At 41.8% G+C, this 24,327-nt stretch overlaps 2 protein-coding genes across 3 annotated transcripts in view; one reads left to right on the top strand and one right to left on the bottom strand.

Moving 5' to 3' along the window:
- MAP1B (microtubule associated protein 1B) overlaps window positions 1-5,044 on the top strand; it is a 103,448-nt gene extending 98,404 nt beyond the window's left edge. The window contains exon 7 of one of the 2 annotated variants that reach the window (XM_004374508.2): window positions 617-5,044. In XM_004374508.2, the coding sequence (XP_004374565.1) occupies window positions 617-772 (156 nt within the window). In that variant the 3' untranslated portion in view covers window positions 773-5,044. The remainder of the gene's footprint in view (window positions 1-616) is intronic. The other variant, XM_023729533.1, reaches the window with a different exon arrangement.
- A 16,159-nt stretch (window positions 5,045-21,203) lies between these two features.
- MRPS27 (mitochondrial ribosomal protein S27) overlaps window positions 21,204-24,327 on the bottom strand; it is a 100,114-nt gene continuing 96,990 nt past the window's right edge. The window contains exon 11 of the mRNA XM_004374507.2: window positions 21,204-22,781. Within this exon, the coding sequence (XP_004374564.1) occupies window positions 22,542-22,781 (240 nt within the window). The 3' untranslated portion in view covers window positions 21,204-22,541. The remainder of the gene's footprint in view (window positions 22,782-24,327) is intronic.

The raw sequence follows: 24,327 nt of genomic DNA, 5'->3' as shown, positions 1-24,327 counted from the left end.
TTTAATGAGAAGCACCCAGTGCCCTCTTAATGAATACTAGATGAAGTTTTTCTATTCAAGCCGTTACCCACGCACCTCACTCCTCCACCCCCAACCACACACACAAATTAAAGATACAAATCTTTGTTCTCAGGATGAAGTGTTAGTTACACACAATAGTGGACTTCTAAGGGCTTTAAGCTACCGTAATAGCTAAAACTCCTTGGATTAAATATATAGCACTTTAATGCAAAACTCACCAGTTGTGTTAAAGGAAATACAAGAATTTGCACCGTAACTGAAGCACTTCTCTTAACACTAAAATCGAAAAGCTGACAGTGAATATAGATGAACTTATTGACTTGTCATTAGCTGCATTTGGTTCCAGCCTTCAACACCCCTCCACCAAAAAATAATTTTTTTGCGGCTTTATTCTGGTTCCTGGAAAATTTAAGCTGAGAAGTCCTTTGCATTTCTTGAGCAAAATAGAAAATGTTCCTTTCTTTCGCCTTCTTCTAATGGTCTAACTAACACATCTTGTCATTGTTCTCCTATATATATATATATATATATATATATATTTTTAATCTGGTTTCTGGCTCTGCCCTTAAATAGCTGTTTTTTTCTCTCCCTGCAGGTGACCCTGATCCCAACTCATGACTCAGAAGTGATGAGAGAATGGTACCAGGAGACCCATGAGAAACAGCAAGACCTCAACATCATGGTTTTAGCAAGCAGCAGCACAGTGGTTATGCAAGATGAATCCTTCCCTGCATGCAAGATTGAACTGTAAAAACCAAGGCCAGCCACACCACAGGATTTGAACTTTGTGTCCAGAAATTCTTCAATTTGAAACCGTCTTTTCTAAAAAAATCAATTCGTCTAATTAAGTCGCTGAACTATTACCTGCCAAATGCTATACTGTGTCATGGTGATACAAGTCACTAATATTTCTCAGTTTTTGCTGATTGCTAAGGGAAGTAACAGTATTCCCACAATAGGGTTCAAATTACTGCAGAATTACCTACCCCAGTTCATCTCTGCTGAACATTTGGAAACCATGCACTAGCAAACCCAACTGACTTCTGCTAGGTAGAGGCATTTGTCTTAGAGAGCGAGCGAGAGAGAGCCAGAGAGAGCAAGAGCAAGAGTGAGAGCAAGCGCACAAAGAGAGAGAACACAGGAGAGAGAGGAACAGAGAATGAGAAAGAAAAAGAATGCAAGAGAAGGAAATGTAATGGAAAGATTGCTGGTGAGATACCCAGAGAGAAAAAGAGAGCAGGGTGGGGTAAGGATGAGAAAATAACCAAGAGTTAGGTCTGCATTTTCTCAGGCAATAGGCATTCTGTAGTCTACCTAGGGAAACTTTTTAATCTGTGTCAGTCTGAGTCATCAAAAAAGGTCTTACTTTTCTAAAACAAGTCGGTGGAAGAAAACAAAAAGAACAAAACTTGTTACGAAGGCATGTGAGGTTTTCATGCCTTAATTAAGCCCCTTCAGTTTGAGGGCTGCACGCTGACATAGCATAGCGAGTGTAGACTGGCCATTCAAGTGGTTTGAACCCCCTTTGGAACTCTCAGACTTTGTAAACACACGACTAGGTTGATCTAAGGCATGCTCCCAGCATTTGTCCACCCACTTAGGCCACTCTGAGTCAATTAACCTGCATGTGTCAACACCCAAGTTCACCCCAATTAACTGAAGCAAATACCAAAGCAGTTGGGAGTATACACGGTAGACAATTTGCCTTAGAAAGTGACTTGAATGTACAAAGATACTTGATGCACTTATTTTTTAATGTGAGACGGCAAGTTTATAAAACATCCGTGTAGGATTATAGATACTTGAGTTAAAGGAGCATGTGTGTGCGCGTGTGGGGGTACTAGAAGCTGATCTGATCGGTGCAACGGTTTGATGCTGAGTCATGCGTGTTGAACACCACCTCAGTGCACCTGTGGCCCCTCAGCCAAACAAGTTGAGCCTTTCATAGCTTCTTTACTACTGCAAGTTCAAGATTGAAATGGCTTCTGTGATCAGAACTGGGAAAACAGTGGATCTTGTAGTGGAAGAGGTTCTCAGCAGGTGTACAGTATTTACCTTCCTTTTGTCTTACATTCGCTTTTTTTATTTTCCATTAATTTCAACGTAATAATGGGAACAAATGTACAGAAGAATTTTTTTTTTTTAGATATGTGAGAACTTTTCATAGATGAACTTTTTAACAAATGTTTTCATTTACAGGAAAATGCAAAGAAGATTTTCAAGTGACAGTCTTTTTTTAAGTGTTTCGTAAGACAAAAAAATGAATGATGTTTTTTGAAGTTCTGGTGAGATTGAAGTCTGATATTGCAGTAATAATATTAAAAACCCATAACTACCAGGAATAATGATACCTCCCACCCCTTGATTCCCATAACATAGAAATCTGAGTATGTGCTATTTGAGAGTGGGGGAGAATGGCATGGTAGGCTATGTTTCAGGGCCTTTACAGGTACATCATCCTACATACTTCTTTCAAGATGTTCAACCATGAGGTAAAACAGCCAAGCCAAGATCAAAGAACCCTAGCACAAATTTGCTTTGGGATTTTCTTTTCTGGAAAAAAAAGTAAAAGAAATAATACATTGAAAGCAAATGAATTCCCAACTCCTACGATTCATCATGTAGAGTCCAGAGATCATTTTCCATCATTGAACTGTGAACCTGGGAAGCCAGATTATGGTTAAAACTGATGTCAGGTTTCAAGTTGCAGATCACTGCACCCAGTGTTCAGATGGAACAACTTCTCCGAGACAACTGAACTGTGTTCTGTCATGTTGCATTTCCTGCAGACTCTGAGATCTACAAAGTAGTGGACAATGACCTCATTTTATCGTCTGTTATTTATTTCAAAATTAACATTGTTAGTTTACTTTTGACTGATAAGTGTATGTTTTGCACTGCTAACTGCTATGAGGGTTTAAACAATGCTTTTCCAGGGTCCCTTCACTGGGGGATTACGCAGTCTTCTTAATGCTGTGAATTACATTTTTCAAATGTTTAGTTTTTTTTTTTTTTTAATTAATCTATTTTTGTTAGGCTTTTCTAGAAACACTTTTATTTATTACCCCGTTTCTTTTAAGTCCTTCAAAAGAACACATTGATTAAGGGTACAAACAATTAACACACAATGGAAAAGTCATTGTGATAAAAATGATTTTATTGAGTATAAACTCATCTATTCAAACTTATTTCATGGGACCACTTAAGATACTCAAGATAATTATTTAACAGTTAGCTGTTAAGTTGAATTGGTTCACATAATGCAAGTGAGGAGAAACCAATTTGCAGCCTTCTTGCCAAATCCAGACCTCTGGTTGATTTTTCTTTGCGAGAAGATGGAATTATTTTCCAGTTTCCCAAATTAAATTTGTTTAACATGTACATTACTTTGCTTTAAAAAGTACATTTTAGGAGACTTATAGCCGATCTTCAATTATAACCACTCTGTGCCACTCCTGTCTTCTTTTCTGCTATGGGATTTAATGGAAAAAATATACAAAAACTGTCACTGGTCAACTGGCTCTTTTTCCTATAAAATATTTCAGTACCTTTCTCCACCCGTTGTTCCCAGTGATGACCACCAGGAAAACCAATATTTGCATTACAGGTTGCTCCTGTCCTTCCAGACACCTTTCCTACCTGTGTGACTAACCTAATTTTGCTAGTTCCATATGTACACAATTATTTTGTAACAGCCATCACAATGTACCATGTACATTCATGGTGAGAGCTGAAGATTGACAGACTTCTGGGAGCTTTGTTTGATACTGATTACTGACTCCAGTTGTATAGATTGAGTATTTGAGTGGAAAGAATTTACACTCTGTTGAAATGATGGGATTCCATCGAGATAGCGCTCATGATCATGACCTTTCTGGTAGTATTCTTAAACAAAATTCTACAGAGACTAAATGTTAGAGATGATCCTCCATTTTCAATTTTAACCAATTCTATCCCTTTCTCCAAACCCCAACCCCTGTGCATGCTTTCTCAGTCTTGTGGTGGGACTGGATACAATGACTGACTCCCCCTTTAAACGCCATTTCCCATGGAGTTAAAAAAATTTTTTTTTAACTTTACATATCATAGTGAATGGTTTTCCCAGTGTATATGAATGTTTTAAGTGTCTCCAATAGCTTACGCAGTTTAGGAGCTTTCCAATACTCTTTTAATAAGATTTAATCATTCGCTAATGGAATTTTACCATCTTCCATTTTCCCTCTGTTCCCAAACTTCAGCTCTCAGGAGCTGTTCTACAATTCCGAAGTTGCTTTTATTGCCTCTCTTTAGTCACCTGTCACAAGAGGTTCTTGCTCAGTAATAATATTGTGAGTTAGGTTAATAACCTTTTTTTTTTTTTTTGCACTTCTGATTTAGAAGAAAAGACCTTGTTTCCATATGAAAGGAACTGTAGGCTTTTATCTTTTAGCCAACTGAACAACACACCAAAAGCAGCCTAGGGATGAGCATTTTTTCAAAAGCAATTAGGTTATTCACCTGGTATTAAAACTATTTGCTATTAAAAAAAAAAATCTGTGACTTTACTAAGTAAATATAAAAGGCAGCATCAAAAGCTGAAAAGGAAGAGAAAAAATAAACAGCTTCTCTGCCCTCGTTTGGAGCTCCCAGAACAGGAGACACTGACCGAGAAGAGGCATCAAGACTGGGCTGCCCGGGTGAGCACAGCGCCGAGACACGCGCTGCATGCAGCCTTCTCTTCCCCCTGGGAAGGAGCAGTCTTGAGCCCGACTGAGAAGCTCCTCACACTCCTCTCTCTTGTTCTGAATGGTGTTTGTGTCAGTCTGCAGCTGTGTATGGTATTATGTCTTATAATCCTGCATCACTTCTATCCTATCCAGTCATATCTAATGTAGAAAATTAGTTTCCAGTGAAAGTAATATGTAGTGCTTTTATGATATTTGTGTGCAATATCCCCTCTTCCGTTGAGGATATTTGATGTAAAAGAAAAAAAAAAAAAAAAAAAGCTCAGTTCCACAATAAAATACAAAAGTGGCAAAAGTTCTTGTGTGTGCTGTCTTTAACTTTGTGTTGTTGAGTTTGGCTCACTGGGAGTTGGGGTTTTCCGCCCACACAGAACCCAGGCAGCTGAGGCATTTATGGCGGGTGAGAGTATGTTCTTCTCACAGGGGATCTGGGCATTTGGCAAGCGGTGAGAGGGCCCTGCTCCTAATCTTTGCATCAGCTACTAGCCAAGCTGTTGAGTACTTTAGGGTTTAAGGACATACCAGTGTTAGAAACTAGGAGGTGAGGGGAAGGGACAATTAAAATTATTGCTTAAAGAAAAAAAAGGTAGGAGGCTATGGTAGTTCAGTGGTAGAATTCTTGCCTTCCATGTGGGAGAGTTGATATGATGCAGAACAGATTTCAGTGGAGCTTCCAAACTAAGACTAGGAAGAAAGGTCAGGAGATCTACATCTGGGAAAAAAAGAAAATGACCCCATTGTGCATGGGGTCGCCATGAGTGTGGGGCTGACTCAATGACAACTAACAATAACAACAACAGAGCAAATTAGCTAAACATTAACCTTAAAAAAAAAAAAGACCAGTATAGTTGAAGGAGGCTATTGGGTAGGTTTCCTGTACAAACCACAAATCAAGAAGATACCAGACACCAGGTTCTAATAATCCTAGCTCTGCCACACCTAGCTGCAAACCACTGTCACTTTACCTGTCTGGCATTCCTTTCCTCATTTGTAAAATGAGAGACTTTTGACAAGATGGTCACATTTGATGGTCTCAAGGCTGATACTCTGGGCTCCACAAAGCTTTTGGCTAAGAGCCACTCATTAACTACACCCAACACGTTATTATCTCCATCTTTCCTTTTCCTGCGTGAAATGAAAACGTACATACAAAACCCAACTCCAAACAGAAAAAAAAGGCAGTGGGAGGTCCTCTTAACACAGTCATAAAATGTAACTTTTCCAATAAACTAATTTGCTTATTTCAGCCATGAATTTAATGTTTAAACAGGTTTCCTTCCATCTTACCATGCTTATCTTTGGGTAGAGCATTTTTCCAGGTTGAGGAATTTCAAGTTAGAGGTTTCTTTCTGTTCGTGGGTTTATCATGCTTGAGCCTCTTCAAATTACAAGCTGGCAGAGCATGGGACTGGAGACACTGAAGTGGTTTCTGGCTCTTGAAAAGGGTCTGAACCAGCTGGTTCAGGTGACTCCACTAGTGTCACCATAGTAGGCCTGCCATCTTAGGTTAGGTTCTACCAATTCAAGAGCAGTCTTGACTCTGAAGTGCCACTGTCTGCGTGCGTTTTCCGGAGAGTATGGGTAACTTCCAGTGGTTCTGGGTTCTGCCTTCCACTCTGACTAGAATTACAACCCATGAGACTTAAGGCCGCCCCTGATACCCAATCCACTCATGGATGCCCGCAAGGAACAGCCAGAGGTGGAGATCCTAAGAGAAGCACATCAGAGCCTATTTGTAAAGGGCTTTAGTGTTACGCTGGGACTACACAGGTAGGTGAGTTTATGAAACAGGATCTCAGCCTCTAGAATCACAATGGGCGTACTGGGGCGATCAGTACTCTGGAAAGAATGAGTTTTCAAAATTGAGGTGCTATGGAGAATTCAGAAGTCCCTAGGTGGCGCGAGTGATTACACACTTGACTACTAGCCAAAAGGCTGGCGGACGGTTTGAACTCACCCAGAGGTGCTTTGGAAGACAGGCCTGGCGATCTGCTTCTGAAAGGTCACAGCCTTGAAAACCCTATGGTGCACTTCTACTCTGCACACATGGGGTTGCCATGAGTTGGAGTCAACTCAGCGGCAACTAACAACAACAACATAGAGAATTCAGAGACTTTGCTCTTAAAATTTGGAAGCATATTAGCATACTAATGTAGCAAAGTTTTCTTAAAAGTTTCTTGTAAACATTACAATAAAGGCAAAGAGAAGGAAAGTGAAAAGTATGATTATAGGCCACATTGTAGGTCTAAAATGACTTTGACTTGCATTTGGTATTACTGTAGTCTATCATTTGGTTGAGCACCTAATTAGTTTCTTGCTCATTACTACAGAATAAGCTCTATATTTAAACAAACAAATAAACCCATTGTTGTTGAGTCAGTTCCAACTCACGGCAAACCCACGTGTTACAGAGTAGAACTGAGCTCCATAGGGTTTTCTTGGCTCTAATCTTTGTGGAAGCAGATTGCCAGGTCTTTCTTCTTTGGTGCTGCTGGGTGGGTTAGAATTGCCAATCTTTCAATTAGTAGTTGAGTACAAACTATTTGTGCCACCCAGGGACCTAAGCTCCATACAAATCACATTAATGTGCTGTGGATTTGACTCATACCCAGGGACTAAAGATTGTTTAGGAAAAGTGACTGTATATAACAAACAGTACCTGAAAAGAGGAGGAATTCCTGTCAGGCATTCAAATGACTATTGTACCGTTACTCTGTACTCAGAAGTGGATTGTATCGTGGGGATTTAAAGGTCAACAAAACATAACTGCTGCCTTAACTGACTGAGGAAGGCAGACCAGCAAAGAGGGAATGGTACCATATTGCAACATGGGGTTCCAAAGTTCAAGGGCGACTTTAAGTAACCCTAGGGAAGGCACCAGAGTGACGTCTCAGCTGGAGTGTGTATGTACGTGTTTGTGTGTGTGTGTGTGTGTGCTGGGCAGAAAGCACATTTCAGGCAGGGGAAACACCTCATACAAAGACTCAGTGGAGCGCAGGGTCAGCATATGTTGGGGAGCGGGTAGAGTGGGAGGGCCTGGCACCTCAGTTGCCTCCACATGGCCACTCACACATAAAACTTCAGAGATGGTTCTTTGGCCTCAAAAGGTCACTGTAGCCTGTCCTGAGTCATAATGATGTCTCTTTGTCTATCACATATACTCCCTGACCTTACGTTGTACCTCCAAATTATGGAGTTCATTAACTGATCCTATTAGAAGTCACTATTAGCCAGGAGGGATTCTGCAATCTCTCTAGAAATTAAAGGCTAAGCATGTCAGACCTCAGCGTGGGAAAGCATTACTAAGAGATTTTACTTACATCTATCAGATTAAACTTCAATAGTTGTTTTCTATTCTACTGCCAAACTACTGAGTTCTGGCTTGAACCCAGGGCGACCAGCCATCCTTGGTTTTCCCAGGACAGTTCTAGTTTGGTTTTAGCACTGAAAGTCCTGAGTCCCAGGAAATTTCTCAATCCTGGGCAAACCAGGTCACCCCACCTGAACCTCTCCCTGCTCTTTATATTCCCTTCCCTCCCATCCCTTCTAGACCTGGGCTCAGCAAAAATGGGGAAGAGTTCATCCCCTTTCAGCTAGTCGTTTTCTATACCTTGAAGGTAGCTGTCTTTCATTTTCTTTTTTTCCTGTCTTCCAGTCAAATTGTATTGCTCATTCTGGATGCTTTTGTGTCCTTACAATGATCTTGTAACACACTCCTGACTCACGAATTCTTGGCCTCTTGCATAACTCCTGGTCACCATTTCTTCTTTGATCTTACAGTGTGTCTTGGAAACGCACTGGAGCCCTGTATGCAGGCTGAGTTTTGGTCACACTCAGTTCCTTTACTATGAGCAGTTCTTCTGGCTGACTCTCTAGGGGTTACTGGTGATGTTTTCACAGATGATAGAGCAGTGCTGATGAGGCTTGGTTCACAGGGTGGTCTCTCCATAGACCAAAAGGCACAGCTCTACTTTATGGTTCATATGGTCCCCACACAAGCCAGAAATGCATGGTGCATTAATGTAGGTTCATGGACTTAAATGCCATGTATAAATGGATGACTTGTACACTTGTATCTTCAGCTGAACCTCTTCTCTCATCTCCAAACTTATATATCCAGCTGCTTATTAAGACCTCTGTTTGGATGTCCAATAAGGACTTTTAACACACCCCAAACCAAATTTAACATGCCCCCAGCAAACCCCGATCTCCGTCCCCAACCTGCTTGTCCCTTAGACTTTTCCACCTCAGCAAACGGCAAATACATAATTCCAGTTGCTCAGGTCAAAAAACTTGGCCAGTCAGCAAATCTGCTGGCTCCATCTGCCAAATACATCAGAACAGGCCCTTCTCCCCACTTTCACTGACATGACCCTTGTTCAAGCTACCGTCATTCCTCTGGGATTGTTGCAGTAGCCTCCTAACAGATCTTCCTGTTTCCTTGATCACCTTGTGAACCAAGCCTCTTAAGCACTGCTCTATCACCTGTGAAAACATGGTCGGTAACCTCTAGAGAAGTTTATTCTTCACATAGCAGCTAAAGTAATCCCCTAAAAACGTTAAGTTGCATCATGCCACCTAGTGCTCAAACATTTCAAGTGGGTCCTCATCTCGGGTCCTTACTAATGGGCTAGAAGGCCTTACACAATCCATCCCTTCCTATGCCCCTTCTCTCTCTGACCTCATCTCCCCTACTCCCCACCTGACACATTCTACTCCAGCCACATTGGCCCCTCACCATCCCTCAGACACGCTAGAAATGCTTCCATTTCAGGACTTTGCACAGACTGTTTCCTTTGTCTGCCACGCTTTCCTCCCAGGTGGCTCCATGGCTCTCAACCTCACTCCCTTGGGTCTTTGCTCCAATGTCATCTTCTCAGGACTTCCCTAACTAGTGTGTTTTAAATTGCGCCTCCACCACTTAACCAGCATTCTCTCTCTCTTACTTGCTTTATTTTTCTCCATATCACTCATCACCATATGACACTTTATAGACTTATTAGTTTATTATCTGTCTCACTCCACAGAATGTAAATGCTACAAGGGAAGGAATCTTTTTCTTCCTTGCTATATCCTGAGTGACTATTTTAACAGTGCCGGGCATATAGTAGGTATTCAATAAATACTTGCTGAATGAATATATGACATAGTCTCAGGTTGACATGGTAAAGTTGTTGGAAAGTGGGCTTGGAATCAGACACATTTGGATGCAAACGTTGTCCTTGCCACTTACTAATTGTGTGGCCCTGGGCAAGTCAGATAAGTTTGTTTTCTCCTCTATAAAATGGGGATAATAATTCCTGCCTTGTAGGGTTGTTGGAAGGATTAGAGAGGATGTATTTAATTAGCTAGGAAAATAGGCTTTCAATAAAGATTTGCTGTTAATATATAGCAAAACCTGCAAAAGCTGGAAACTGTGTAAGGCAGAAACCTGTCAGAAAAGGAAAACTCAAATATTTTCCACTGAAATGAGCAACAGAAAAGTGGTAAGACTGTACCCAGTCAAAGGTGGAAAACTTGTGAGACCTAGAAAAAGCAAGGCAGTCCTGTTGATTTTCAGCTGTCACAGGTTTCACTTCAGTTGTTATAATCAAGGTGGGTGCATAATTACTAGAGAGCTGGAGCCTAGGAAACACTGACATCCAACAATGGCCTACCATACTGTCATTGGAGAAGACTTTTAATGGGCATTCTTGTTCTATTCCACATCCTATCTTGGGCATATTAACTACTGAGAGTGTTATAAGGCTTAAAATTTTGAACTCTATAGAGATGAAGCATCATGGGAACCAAAAAAGTAAATAAAATTCTCCTACCACTGGGTACATCAGAGCATGTGCTGCTTCTTTCATAAATCCTTTTATAAATCTTCTCCATGGTTCCTGGTCCTGCAGTTACAGCTCCATAATAGAATTTATTTTCAGATGCTTTTGGAAAGAATAACTACTTGTTTTCTGAACATGTCCAGCTCAGATCGGGAATCCTTAACATTCATACATAAACATAAAGCCTAAGTAACCATTCTGGTTTAAACAAAGGTCCCAGTGGTACTGCCACAATCTCAGGGGCATCACCACCATCTTTTGTTTGGGCTTCCTTGTTACCACACACATAGTAACATCCTCACAGTAGTATGCAATGTCAGGGAAAAGGTCAAATCAACGTGGAAAGAAATGGTTAATTTCAACTAAAAAGCTGTTATTTACAATAAAAGGCAGTTTTCCTGACATAATCACGTGGGAGAGAATTCCTCTTTCCCCATTTTCTAAAGCAGGATTTAAAAAATTTACCGAAAATGCTGAATTTTACCCAAGTCTTGTGATCCTGGACATCCTCCCACGCTTTTGTGTTCTGGAAAATGGCTGGCTAAGATGGCATTAGCATTTTCTTCATTTTGATGAAAGTTTAGGTGGACTTCTTCCTGAATCTAGGCCCCTGACCTCACTTTCTCCCTTGCCCTTAAGGAAACCAGATGGAACATGCTCCGTCTAACCTTAACAGGGAACTAGGAGATAACGCGATATGATTGACATACCCTATTGCTTAGCCTCTCCTAACGACCTTTAGTACTTCAGTATTTTTCTACCATCTCACTTCAGCTTTTAAAACCCTTCCCAATCTCTGCTTCAGCGGAGTGGGAGCTCAGAGAGCTCTGGTCTCCTTCTCATCCTCTCCCTTAGTCCTTCCCCCTCCCTTCGAATATCCTTTTGAATAAAGTCATCCTTACCTGTTTTAACATTGTGAGGTCTAAGTTTTTCTTTGCTAAGCCCCAAACAGCGAAACCATGTAAACCGTGGTTTACCCTTTTCCATGATGGCTCTTGTTTAGGGAGAGTAATGGCCCACCCTGCATCACTGCATATTTTATACCTACATTCAGAGTTAGACAAGAAACAACTAATTGCTCTTTTAGGATGAGAACTGTAAGTGAAGCATTTGCCACATACATCATTCTTGGATCTCACCTACATGACATGACCGCAAAAGTCCTGTGGTGCCTTACCCATATCCCTTGTTGTAGTTGTGTGCCACTGAGTTCATTCCGGCTCATAGCGACCTATAGTACAGAGTAGAACTGCCCGATCGGCTTTTCTAGGCTGAAATCTTTACAGAAGCAGATTGTTAGGTCTTTTTTCCCACGGAGTGGCTGGTGGGTTGGAACTGCTGACCTTTCAGTTAACAGCCAAGCGCTTAACCATTGCACCACCAGGGTTCCTTCCATATCCCTCAGACTAGGTTTTTTCAGTCTTGACACTATTGACATTTTGGGCTGGATAATACTTTGTTGTGGGGCTGCCCTGTGCGTTGTAAGATGTTTACCAGCATCCCTGGCCTTTACCCACTGGATGCTGTAGCAGCTCCTCAGTTGTGACAATCAAAAATACCTCCAGACATTGCCCAATGTCCCCTGGAAAGCAAAACTACCCCACTGTTGGAGCTCTGCTGGCACAGTGGTTAAGAGCTTGGCTGCTAACCAAAAGGCTACTAGTTCGAATCCACCAGCTGCTCCTTGGAAACTCTATGGGCAGTTCTACTCTGTCCTATAGGGTTGCTATGAGTCGGAATTGACGGTAACTGGTTTGATTTTTTGGTCCTGGGCTTACTCCTAAGGTAACCTGCAGACAGTTCACCAAGAGTGGACGGATGGCCTCCTGGCCTCTCTGCCTGAGGGCGTGCTCCCTGATCATGGGAATGTGCTGGCGCTGCAACAGGAACGCCCCTTCCAGTGAGGGAACTGGAGCTAATGGATAAATTCCCCAGCTTTCTGTCCTTCAGTGAAAACAGCTGAGGTGTGTTCTACAGTCTCTTGGAGTGTCTCCAGTAGCACTGAGCCCACCCTCACAGCACGATGCACTTGATGGTGCATTTTTATTGGCTTTCCTTCCTTCCCTGTCTCAATTTCTCCCTGCTTCACATGGCTTCTTGGGATCACCTCCAGCCAATGTACTTGCTCCCAAATCCCTGCCTCACAGTCTGTTTTGGGGGGAACCTAAACTAAGACAGCAATCTAAGTTTGGGATTGTACCCTTAGAAATCAGATCTGGGTTTGATTGATTTCAATTAATGTCCAATTTACTGACAGTGACTTTGGGCGTTTATTAACTTCTCTAAGCCTTTGCTTTCTTATATACAAAATGGAGCTGTAATAATAATGAGTTATATTCTTGTGGATTAAGTAAGATAATGCATGTGAAAAATTTAATATGGTGCCTGGCTCCCAATAAATGACCGATAAATACTAGCTTTTATTAGAAATGATAATTACAAGATTATTATAATTATAAAGGAATTATAAGATTTGAGCCATGCTTTCATTACTTCTTAACTTTCTGCTTTGAAGGAGGCAAGTGGGATACAGATAAGAAACAGGGATACTTCTAACAAAACCCCATTTTTTTTTCATGAACTCCCCACCTGGGCTTAACTTTGTTTGGTCCACACTATACTTTGCAGGAATCCAAAGAGGCTTGCTTTGATGTTAAACTCTCAGCTTAGTAATATAGCTTCTAGCATCTCAGTATTTCTGTTGGGAATTAGAGCTCAGTCTCAAAGACTTTCAATCCGATAAATAAAAAATATTCATGCAGCAAATATTTACTTGAGTACCCACCTCATGGTAGTGACTGTTCCCTGTGCTGGGATGTAATAATTAACAAGACACACAGTACCTGTCTTCATGGAGTTTAAAGTCTGGTGGCAATTCCCCCTTCCCCCTATATTAGTTCTGAATAATTAATTCAGAATCCACAAAGTGGGCAAGAAATTTAACACTTGGCCAATGACCCCGAGGGGTAGTGCAAACTTGCTGCTAGGATGACTTCATAGAAGCCTAGAGCAAAACTGAGATACCTGAACTGATGTAGCAAACCATGGAGAAAAGGATTAAAAGTCTCAGGGAATTGGGCATGCTGGAGTGGAAAGGTCTAGACTGCTGGCTGGAAAGGCAGTCACACCTTGGCTAACTGATAGCAATGGAGAGGATGCCCTAGCCTCCTCCTCCTCTCCCCAAAGCAGCAGAAGCCAGGTGGTGGTGCTTTCTCTCCCCGTCCTTTCACAAATGTAGATTTCCATCTCGATCTGAGGGCTTTCCCTGCCCATTCCTACTTCCACCTCCTTTTATCTTTCCCAGTAAATGGCTTTTTCATTCCTGTCTCACCATGTGCTTCCTGGAGGCCCTAAGTGACACAATGAGTTTCTAAAAATGCCTTTCATACCCAAAACTAAGTTTTTGTTCCACCAACATGACAAAAACTAGTTTATTTTTGGTATTTGAAATAGCAGCTATTTTTCCTCTCTTCTGCAGTGGTTAAAAATAAAAGGGTCTCCTAAAGCTCAACATACAGATGGAGCAAAGAAAGCAAAGAGAGTGCTGGATTATATTTCCACGGACCAAAAAAAAAAAAAAAGCACAGACTGTTAAAGCTAGCTCTGTTTTCACTTAAATTGAAAAAAAAAAAAGGCTTTAATAAACTTATTTTCAAAGCTTCTGACTACTTGTACAATCTGCAGCAACCTTCCCACTCGCATATCTGATATCCACGGCCAGCTTGAAGGTAGGAAAACAAAATGCAAGGCTCGGTGCTACAGCAACCCAGCTCCTAGGAGACTAAGATGCTTGCACCTCTCCACTGCTTTTTCTTCTTCTCCCCACCACTCTGTTTTTGCCAGGGTAGGTGTGGGGTGTGGGCTAAAACAGGTTTAGCTGAATTGTTTATTTTAGCTCAATTTAAATAATTTCTCTTGAACACACCTACTCTACACAAGACTCTGTGGAGAGGAAAGTCCAGGCTCCACCCCAGGGCAGCTTGAGACAAACATATGTGACTAATTAAAGCACAAGGCAGAGGGTAATTACTTCCCTTCATTAGAGCTTTTCTGATCTCTAGGCTTGAAGTGCTCTTCCTGTGAACCCCACATCCCTGTATCTGTCTCTCGGCTGAGCATTAAGAAGTGTGACTGTGCCCGTCTCTCTCCTTCACTGGACTCTGTTGTTTTGAGGGTAGGATTTATAGTTTACTCATCTTTGTAAACTCCATTGCACTTAGCATGGTGCCTTGCACTCAGTACATGCCTAACAAGTGCTTGTGAGCACAGCAGAGCAGAGCTAGAACAGAGTGTCTGCTGTAGGCACCTCTCCTGGCCTGTACAGGGGTCGTCAGTGTGCCAAATGCAGCAGAGCATTTAAGAGGCAAAAGAAGCACTGCAGCTGATGACCACACTGTGCAGCAGAGTGGTGAAGGGGGCTGGCAGGCTCAGGGTCTAATGAACGAGCAACTAGTGAGTGTAGATACACCACAAGTCTCTGACAAAAGGCAATGATAGTAGCATGATTGGTGGCAGGACATAGGTTTATCGCTACCTGGGACACAATAGAAGGTCCCAGATAGAATGGGAGAAAAATGTAGAACAAAACTCAAATTCCTAAAAAAGGCCAGACTTACTGGACTGATAGAGACTGGAGGAACCCCAGATACTGTTGCCCGATGATACATTTTGAACTTGGAACTGAAGTTACCCTGGTGGTCACCTTTCATTCAAATAATAGATTGGCTTACAAAATAAACAACTGACATAAAATAAACAATAGTGAGTACTGTGCTCCCTTAAATAACCAACTATATGAGACCAAAGGGTAAACATTTACCCTAAAGCAAAGATGAGAAGGCAAGAAGGGGCAGGGAAACTAGATTAATGGAAACAGAACAGAATGGAAATAATGAGAATGCTGATATATGATAAAAAATGTAACCAATGTCGCAGAAAAATGTTTAAAAATTGCTAAATGGGAACCTAACTTACGTTAAGTAAACTTTCACCTAAAACACAATATTAATTTTTTAAAAAAGGCTTACTCCTTTTGAAAGGGAAAGAGGTCTTGAACAAGTCTGTAGACTTGGAAGAAGAAATCATAGAGATGACGCACGATGGAAAAGGGATGACCCCTGCACAGGCAAGCAAGTATGGAATCAAGGTCACAAATGAAGAGTCTAAGCTGACAGCCTGAATCTGTTGCATAACCTTCTCTTGGTCTGGGCTCCATTCAAAACTAGCAGCTTTTCGAGTCACTTGACAAATAGGCCGGACTAGCACACCCAAATGAGGGATATGTTGCCTCCAAAATCCAAACAGGCCCACTAGGTGTTGCGCCTCCTTTTTAGTTGTTGAGAGGGGCCAGATGCAATAACTTATCCTTCACTTTAGAAGGAATATCTTGACATGCCCCATACCACTGGACCAGAATATCTTGACATACCCCACACCACTGGACCCCTGGAAATTTCACTGAGGAGGAAGGTGCCTGAATTTTTGTTGGATTAATTTCCCACCCTCTAGCACGCATTTGTCACTTTGTCATACTGTTGAAACTTGCATGTTGCTGTGATACTGGAAGCTTTGTCACTGGTATTTCAAATACTAGCAGGGTCACCCTTGGTAGACAGGTTTCAGCAGAGTTTCCAAACTAAGACAGACTAGGAAGAAGGACCTAACCATCTACTTCTGAAAAAATTGGCCATTTAAAAACTTATGAAGAGCAGCGGAACACTGTCTGATACGATGCCAGAAGATGGGCCCCTCAGGATGGAAAGCACTCAAAATACAACTGGGGAGGAGCTGCCTCCTTAAAGTAGAGTTGACCTTAATGATGTGGATGGAGTCAAGCTTTCGAGACCTTCATTTGCAGATGTGGCATGACTCAAAATGAGAACAGCTGCAGATATCCATTAATAATCGGGATGTAGAATGTATGAAGTATGAATCTAGGAAAATTGGAAGTCGTCAAAAATGAAATGTAATGCATAAAGATCGATATCCTAGGCATTAGTGAGCTGAAATTGTACTGGTATTGGCAATTTTGAATCAGACAATCATATGGTCTACTATGCTGGGAATGAAAAATTGAAGAAGAATGGCATTGCATTCATCATCAAAAAGAACATTTCAAGATCTATCCTGAAGTACAGTGCTGTCAGTGACAGGATGATATCCATACATCTACAAGGAAGACCAGTTAATATGACTATTATTCAAATTTATGTACCAATCACTAAGGCCAAAGATGAAGAAATTAAAGATTTTTACCAACTTCTGCAGTCTGAAATTGGTCACCTATGCAATCAAGACACATTGAAAATTACTGGTGACTGGAATGTTAAAGTTGGAAACAAGAAGGATTGGTAGCTGGAAAACAAGGCCTAGGTGACAGAAACAATGCTGGAGATCGCATGGTAGAATTTTGCAAGACCAATGACTTCTTCATTGCAAATACAACAACAACATAAATGGTGACTATACATGTGGATCTCACTGGGTGGAAAACACAGGAATCAAATCGACCACGTCCGTGGAAAGAGACGATGGAAAAGCTTAATATTATCAGTTAGAACAAGGCCAGGGGCTGACTGTGGAAGAGATCATCAATTGCTCATATCCAAATTCAAGCTGAAGCTGAAGAAAATTAAAACAAGTCCACGAGAGTCAAAATACAACCTTGAATATATCCCACCTAAATCTGAAGACTACCTCCAGAATAGATTTGACGCACTGAACACTAATAACCATAAGACCAGACGAGCTGTGGGATGACATCAAGGACATCATACATGAAGCGAGCACGAGGTCATTAAAAAGACGGGAAAGAGAAAAGACAAAATGGATGTCAGAAGAGACTCTGAAAGTTGCTCTTGAATGTAAGTGAACAAAAGAAATGATGAAATAAAAGAACTGAACAGATTTCAAAGGGTGACTCGAGAAGACAAAGTAAAATATTATAATGAAATGTGTAAAGACCTGGAGTTAGAAAATCAAAAGTGAAGAACATGCTCAGCATTTCTGAAGCTGAAAGAACTGAAGAAAAAATTGAAGCCTTCAGTTGCAATTTTGAAGGATTCTATGGGCAAAATATTGAATGACACAGGAAACATCAAAAAGAGATGGAAGGAATACACAGAGTCACTGTACCAAAAAGAATTGGTCGATATTTAACCATTTCAGGAGGTAGCATATGATCAGGAACTGATGGTATTAAAGGTACAAGGCCAAGCTGCACTGAAGACACTGGCAAAAAACAAGCCTTCAGGAATTGACGGAATACCAATTGAGATGCTTTAACAAATGGATGCAGTGCTGGAAGTGCTCACTTGTCTATGCCAAGAAATTTGGAAGACAGCTGCCTGGCCAACCGACTGTAAGAGATCCATATTTTTGCCCATTCCAAAGAAAGGTCATTCAACAGAATGTGGAAATTATCGAACAATATCATTAATATCACACACACAAGGAAAATTTTGTTGAAGATCATTCAAAAGCAGTTGCAGCAATACATAGACAGGGAATTGCCAGAAATTCAAGCCAGATTCAGAAGAAGAAGTGGAACGAGGGTTATCAATGTTGATGTCAGATGATCTTGGTTGATGTCAGATGATCTTGTTTAGTTGTGTTTTATTGACTATGTAAAGGCATTCGACTGTGTGGATCATAACAAATTATGGATAAAATTGTGGAGAATGGGAATTCCAGACCCTTAATTGTGCTCTTGTGGAACATGTATATAGACTAGGAGGCAGTCATTCATACAGTGCAAGAAAGGTGTGCGTCAGGGTTGTATCCTTTCACCATACTTATTCAATCTATATGCTGAGCAAATATCTGAGAAGCTATATGAAGAACGTGGCATCAGGATTGGTGGAAGTCTCCTAAACAACCTGTGATATGCAAATGACACAACCTTGCTTGCTGAAAGTGAAGAGGACTTGGGGGACTTACTGATGAAGATCAAAGCCTTTAGTATGATTAGACCTCAACATAAAGAAAACAGAAATCCTGACAACTGATCCAATAAGCAACATCATGATAAATGGAGAAAAGACTGACACTGTCAAGGATTTCACTTTACTTGGATTCCCCCGGTCAATGCCCGTGGAAGTGGCAGTCAGGAAATCAAATGACGTATCTCGGACAAATCTGTTGCAAAAGACCTCTTTTAAAGTGGTAAAAAGCAAAGATGTCACTTTGAGGATGAAGCTGGGCCTAACCAAGTCATGATATTTTCAATTGCCTCATATGTATGTGAAAGCTGGACAATGAAATAAGACCGAAGACGAATTGATGCCTTTGTATTATGATGCTGGTCAAGACTACTGAATATATCACGGACTGCCAGAAGAAGGAACAAGTCTGTCTTGGAAGAAATATAGCCAGACTGCTCCTTGGAAGTGAGGACTGAGACATATTTCGGACACATTAACAGGAGAGACCAGTCCCTGGAGAAGGACATCATGCTTGGTAGAGGATCAGGGAAAAAAAAGGTAGATCTTTGATGAGGTGGATTGACATTGTGGCTGAAATAACAGGCTCAAACACAATGATCGTCAGGACAGCACAGGACTGGGCAGTGTTTTGTTCTGTTGTACATAAGGTCGCTATGAGTTGGAACCAACTCAACAGCACCTAACAACAACAATCACCTTGGAAAGGACGGCGTGGATACCTATCACTTGGAAGTAGGACAGACAATGGAGGGAACTGGTAAGGAGAGAGAATTGTTGGGGAAGAAAGGAGGGAGACTGAGGCCATGTCACATGGTCAAAAATTTCTTGATAAAAGTATGAAGCAGAGACATTCTGGGGGACATGAGTCTGGGGCTTGAGCAGAGAAGCTGCTGGAAAAAAATATAGTCAATGAAATATAAAGAATACTCAGTTGGAAAGGATAGCCATGAATTTGTAGAGGAATTGATCAGCCTAGTATATGTCTTTGTAAACCAACACTTAGTAGGTCAGAAGCAAACAGAAAGAAACAAATGGTCTACTTGGGTGTAAGGATGGCAAGTGGGTCTAGATAAAGGAGTGAGAGGAAATTAAAGATGTTAATGACAGCTTCGGAGCCCTGGTGGCATAGCGGTTAAGAGCTCCACTGTTAACCAAAAAGTCAGCAGTTTGAATCCACCAGCTGCTCCTTGGAAACCCTATGGGACAATTCTACTGTGTCCTATTGGGTCACTGTGAGTCAGAATTCACTCGGTGGCAAAGGGTATAATGAGAGCTTCAGTGAGATGGCTGACCATGGGGACCAGACCTGCAGGAAGGCAAACAGCGTCAGCATCCTGAAGATCCAAGGTTTGAGCAGTTGGGCAAGGGCTAAGGGTTTGTAGGCCAGAAGAAAGAGAGAAAAGCTGGTTCAGCAGGAGTCCTGGCATGAGAGAAGGGCAAGACTAGGAGAATGAGACTTCAAGGTCTAGGATCTTGGATTAGTGATGAGGTTGGAGGCTGGAGGCTGGAGGCTATTGTAGGTCAGCTAGAGGGAAGATACTTTATTATAGCTGAGACCGGCCCAGAGGCCAGGCTATCGAGTGTCCTCTACACAGAGGAAATAGAGAGGGTGATATCAGGGAAAGAGAGAGAGGACAACTGTGGTCAGATCTCAAAATCATCAAGAAGTGGGAGAGTAGATCCCCTAGCTCAGTAGATCAGAGCATGGGGAAAGGGTAGTATATTTGGAGGGGAAGAAATCTCAAAGGGGAGCATTCCTAGAGACATGGGGGCCCAAGTATGGAAGGAATCTCAAGGAGCAGAGAACATGAAAATCCCTCCTGGGACAGCAGCACAGAGGCAGAAGTGGTCTCTTTTTTGGGAGGATTGGAAGTGCAATAGTGACAGATGCGGAGAAAGAATGAAGGCAAAATTTTAAGATAAGTATTAAGCAGATGTTACATGCAGCAATAGGGGGTCCCTGGGTGGCATAAATGGCTTTCGCTCGACTACTAACCTAAAGGTTGGTGGTTCGAACCCACTCAGCAGCTCTGTGGAAGAAAGGCCTGGTGATCTGCTTCCTTAAAGATTACAGCCAAGAAAACCCTATGGAGCACAGTTCTACTCGGTAACACATGGAGTTGCCATGACTTGGAATCGACCCAAAAGCAACAGGTTTCACACAGCAATAGTCAATAAACTAAAATGTCAGAATTAACTTTTGGCCATTACTCTCTACCCAAATAAGATTCAGTTGTGCTAGTCTAAAGGGCCCTGGATGCTGGATATTTACTGCAGTTATACATGGCAGCAGGTTCCCTGGGTGGTGCAAATGGTTAAGTGCTCAACTACTGGCCAAAAAGCTGGCAGTTTGAATACACTCAGAGTCACTTCAGAAGACAGGCCTGGTGATCTGCTTCCAAAAGGTCACAGCCTTGAAAACCCTATGGAGCACAGTTCTACTCTGCACACATAGGCAGCCATGAGTTGGAATTGACTCGATGGCAACTAAAAACAACAACACACACGGCAACAATAAGCAGGTTGAGGAGTAGTGGCAGCTGACTTCAGAGGAATTCCTTAGTTTCAGTTTCCTCATTCATAAAGTGGAGGTAACAGTACCTCCCTCCTAAGGTTTGAATTGTTGGCATAGTGCTTGATATACAGTAAATCAACAAATGTTTGTTGTTTTTATTTTAATAAATGCCACAGTCTAATGGGGGAGGAGGGTTGAAGACATGTTCTTAAAATCATAGTAAAAATAATGATGGTGAGATTCTTTGTCTCCACTTCCCTTTCCTAAAAAATAAAGAGCATACCAAAATAATCTTACAACATTTATTTCCACAGGTTCTTGATAAAAGAGTGCAATTATGAGTAAAAATACTCCATTGTACTTAAAGGCAAAATTACACAGCAAGCTAAACGTGGCCTTCTACCCCTTCCACAGAGGAGAAACTTCAGAAAGAAATTTTCCACCTCCTGACAGTTTTACAATTATTCTCGTCTCCATTTCATGCCCCATCTCCAAAGTCTCTAACAGAAATGTGTATTCACAAGTTGTGTGTGTGTGCGTGTGCGTGCGCACATGCAATAGGCTCATTTTATCTACTTGATAAAAGAACTGAGACAATGCTTTCTTAAAAAAAAAACATCACCCCAACGTAACGGAGAAGCCAAGTCAAGGAGGCTTCATAGCTGGGGCTAGCTTTCTCTTCAAAAGACCTTACATTCTAAAAGTGCCACTTTGGGTTATTAAAATTTGAAATCAAGCAGGTTCATGGCCTGGTTCTCTCCTGTATAGATTTCTCTGTGCAGCCCAGGTTCTGGTCTGGAAAAGTGAAGCATGGTGGAAATGAGAACATGGGAATGAGTGAGCACCCCACAAGCAGCTCAACGGACAGCAAACTGGGGTACAAAGTCTCAGGACATGCAGGTCACCTAGGCCCAATTTGCCTGGGCTGGGGAGAGAGAAGATCATTCAAAAGTCAGTGTTTTAGACCTGACACTTCAGTCACATAGCTTCTCCCACCACCAGCACTAGGCATTAGGAACTTTCAATGTTCAAAATTGGTCTGTATCCCCCAGGAACTCCACCTTGTAAGGTATTTAGCTGGAGGTCCCAGTTCAACCACTTGCTATATTCATAGTTTCACAGCCCGTCTTGGCATCTGGATGGGCAGTCACTGTGATGGTTTCCCTTCAGACTTGATCTTAAATGACAGGTTCTGAAGAGCTCCAAAAGTCATATTGTCAAGTGTAATGTGAAGCGCTTGAAAATACAAAACAGTGGGTGGGTTTGACTAGCCCGTGTGCTGCTCTTGGCTTGAAAGTCCTGCCAGTATAATGCCTTTGTCCCTTTCCTCCCAGGTATGTTGTTCCATCAGAGCTATGTAGAGCATCCTGGCTTGGATACCATATGTGGCCTGCTTTAAGAAAAGCAGAAGAAATATGGAGGAAGCTGAGGCTGCTGTCATGGTCACTGATGAATCCTATGATGGGGCCGAGTGAAGTTCTTGTAGGAGGGGCTGGGGCCCTGTGGGGCCACGTTAGGCAGATGCCTTTGCCGCTGTCCGAGCCTGATGCTCCTGTCTTGCCTTCTCCCTCTGCTCCTGTTCCCTCTGAATCAACTGTACTCGCTCCAGATGCCACTGCTGCAGTTTCTGCTCATAGTTGGCGATGTCCTCTGCTTCACAGGTGGGCAGCTTGTCCTTAACAAGCTGGGTGGTCAGAGTCAAAAGGCTTTCTGACTCAACTTTGCCCAGAGCCTGTAGCTTAGAATGTAAGGCCTATGGGAAATAAAGGAAAAAATAAAACAAAACAAAATCCAGAGGAAAAAATGGGAGCAGGTGGGAGAAAAATAGAGAGGAAAACAGAAGAGATTCAGTCACTTGCAAAATACCCATGCATGTTGCTTGCAGCACAAGGTGCTTTGTTGGGAATCTGTCAGGCAGTCTTTCATCCAGACACACTTAGCTTTTGCCATTTTTTTAGCCCAGCAGTTTTGCTAAGATGCACCACATGTGATCTCTCCTCCTTTACTCACAAACAGTAAATGGCAGTTCACATGCTTGTGACTCCCTGTATAATTTCTTGTTTTAAACCACAAAGACAGCACAGTAAAACAAATCTATGTTTCCACTCTGACCTACACCAAACCAAGCAGCGAACGCCAAGAACAAAGAATTCTAAGATGCAAACAAAATGGCAGAAGCATATGATAAACAGGAGCCCATCCATATCTTTTCCCTTAGAATAACTGAGACAAATGTTTGCCCTACTAGTGTTCCTTTCAACAGATGGAAATCATTTCAAGGATTTCTTACTAATGGCATGCTAAACAGCTCCCGAGAGTGCTTGTACTATTAGAAGCTTCGACCTGCTGTGTTCCACAGCAGGTCAGCCTTTACATACTGATTGCTTAGAGCCCTATCTGAAATGGCAGCTTGGTTTGGTTGGTATTGTATTCCTAGAGAAGTAAGGTATTAAAAACATTCATTTACTTAAGTGCTTCAAGGTGGAGATAATCAGAGAGAGCCATTTATGGCCCTAGTTGTAGCTTATACTACACATCCCCGTGTTCCACAAACAAATACAAGTAATTGGCATAAGTGATGAGGCCTGCTCCAGTAATCGGGGTGGAAGGTGGACAGGTCCCATGGGCTTCAAGGAATGGCCAGAGGCTGTCTGTGAAGGGTCAGTCATATAAAAATGGACCCCAAAGAAATGATGCCATTCTAGTAACAACTAGGCCACGGGAAGAAAAGGAAATGTAAAATGATTTCTTTCTGACATCATCCTCCATGTGGTTCGAGGCCAAGGAGACAGCTTGGGACATCAGAATAAGGACTCAACTCTGTGTCAGCAAACTTTTGTTCAAACCCAGTGTTATATGCGCTAGTTTTTCTCAGCCTTGGTGTCGTGTAACACAGAAGAGCAGTATCTACCACCCAGACCTTTTGTGAAGATAAATGAAAAGCAATGGTGTCTAACACACAGCTAGCATTCAATAAATATTCACCTCTTTTCCTTTTTGATTTTCATAAAAACGCATCTGTAGAAGAGTGAGAGCTGAGAATTTAATGCAGGCACAGATTTTTATTCTCTGAGGCTAATTATACAGGAAACATGAGAAAGAGGATGCAACTTTTAGGAATGTTGTGGCATCCTTGGTCAATGTGAATGATTATCTGTGAGGTTAAGTAGGTTTTTCTTTTTAAAACCTTTCCAAAATCTATAGGCGAAGTTATGAGGAAAGGATGGGTACGCAAATTCTCAGTCTAGCTCTACTGTCAATTCTCGGTATATCTTGGGAAAATTGTCTAACCTCTCTTT

Source organism: Trichechus manatus, unplaced genomic scaffold (assembly GCF_000243295.1).
Source record: "Trichechus manatus latirostris isolate Lorelei unplaced genomic scaffold, TriManLat1.0 scaffold00029, whole genome shotgun sequence".
NCBI lineage: Eukaryota > Metazoa > Chordata > Mammalia > Sirenia > Trichechidae > Trichechus > Trichechus manatus.
The sequence above is the reverse complement of the archived record's forward strand: the minus strand, read 5'-3'. Positions and strand labels throughout refer to the sequence as shown.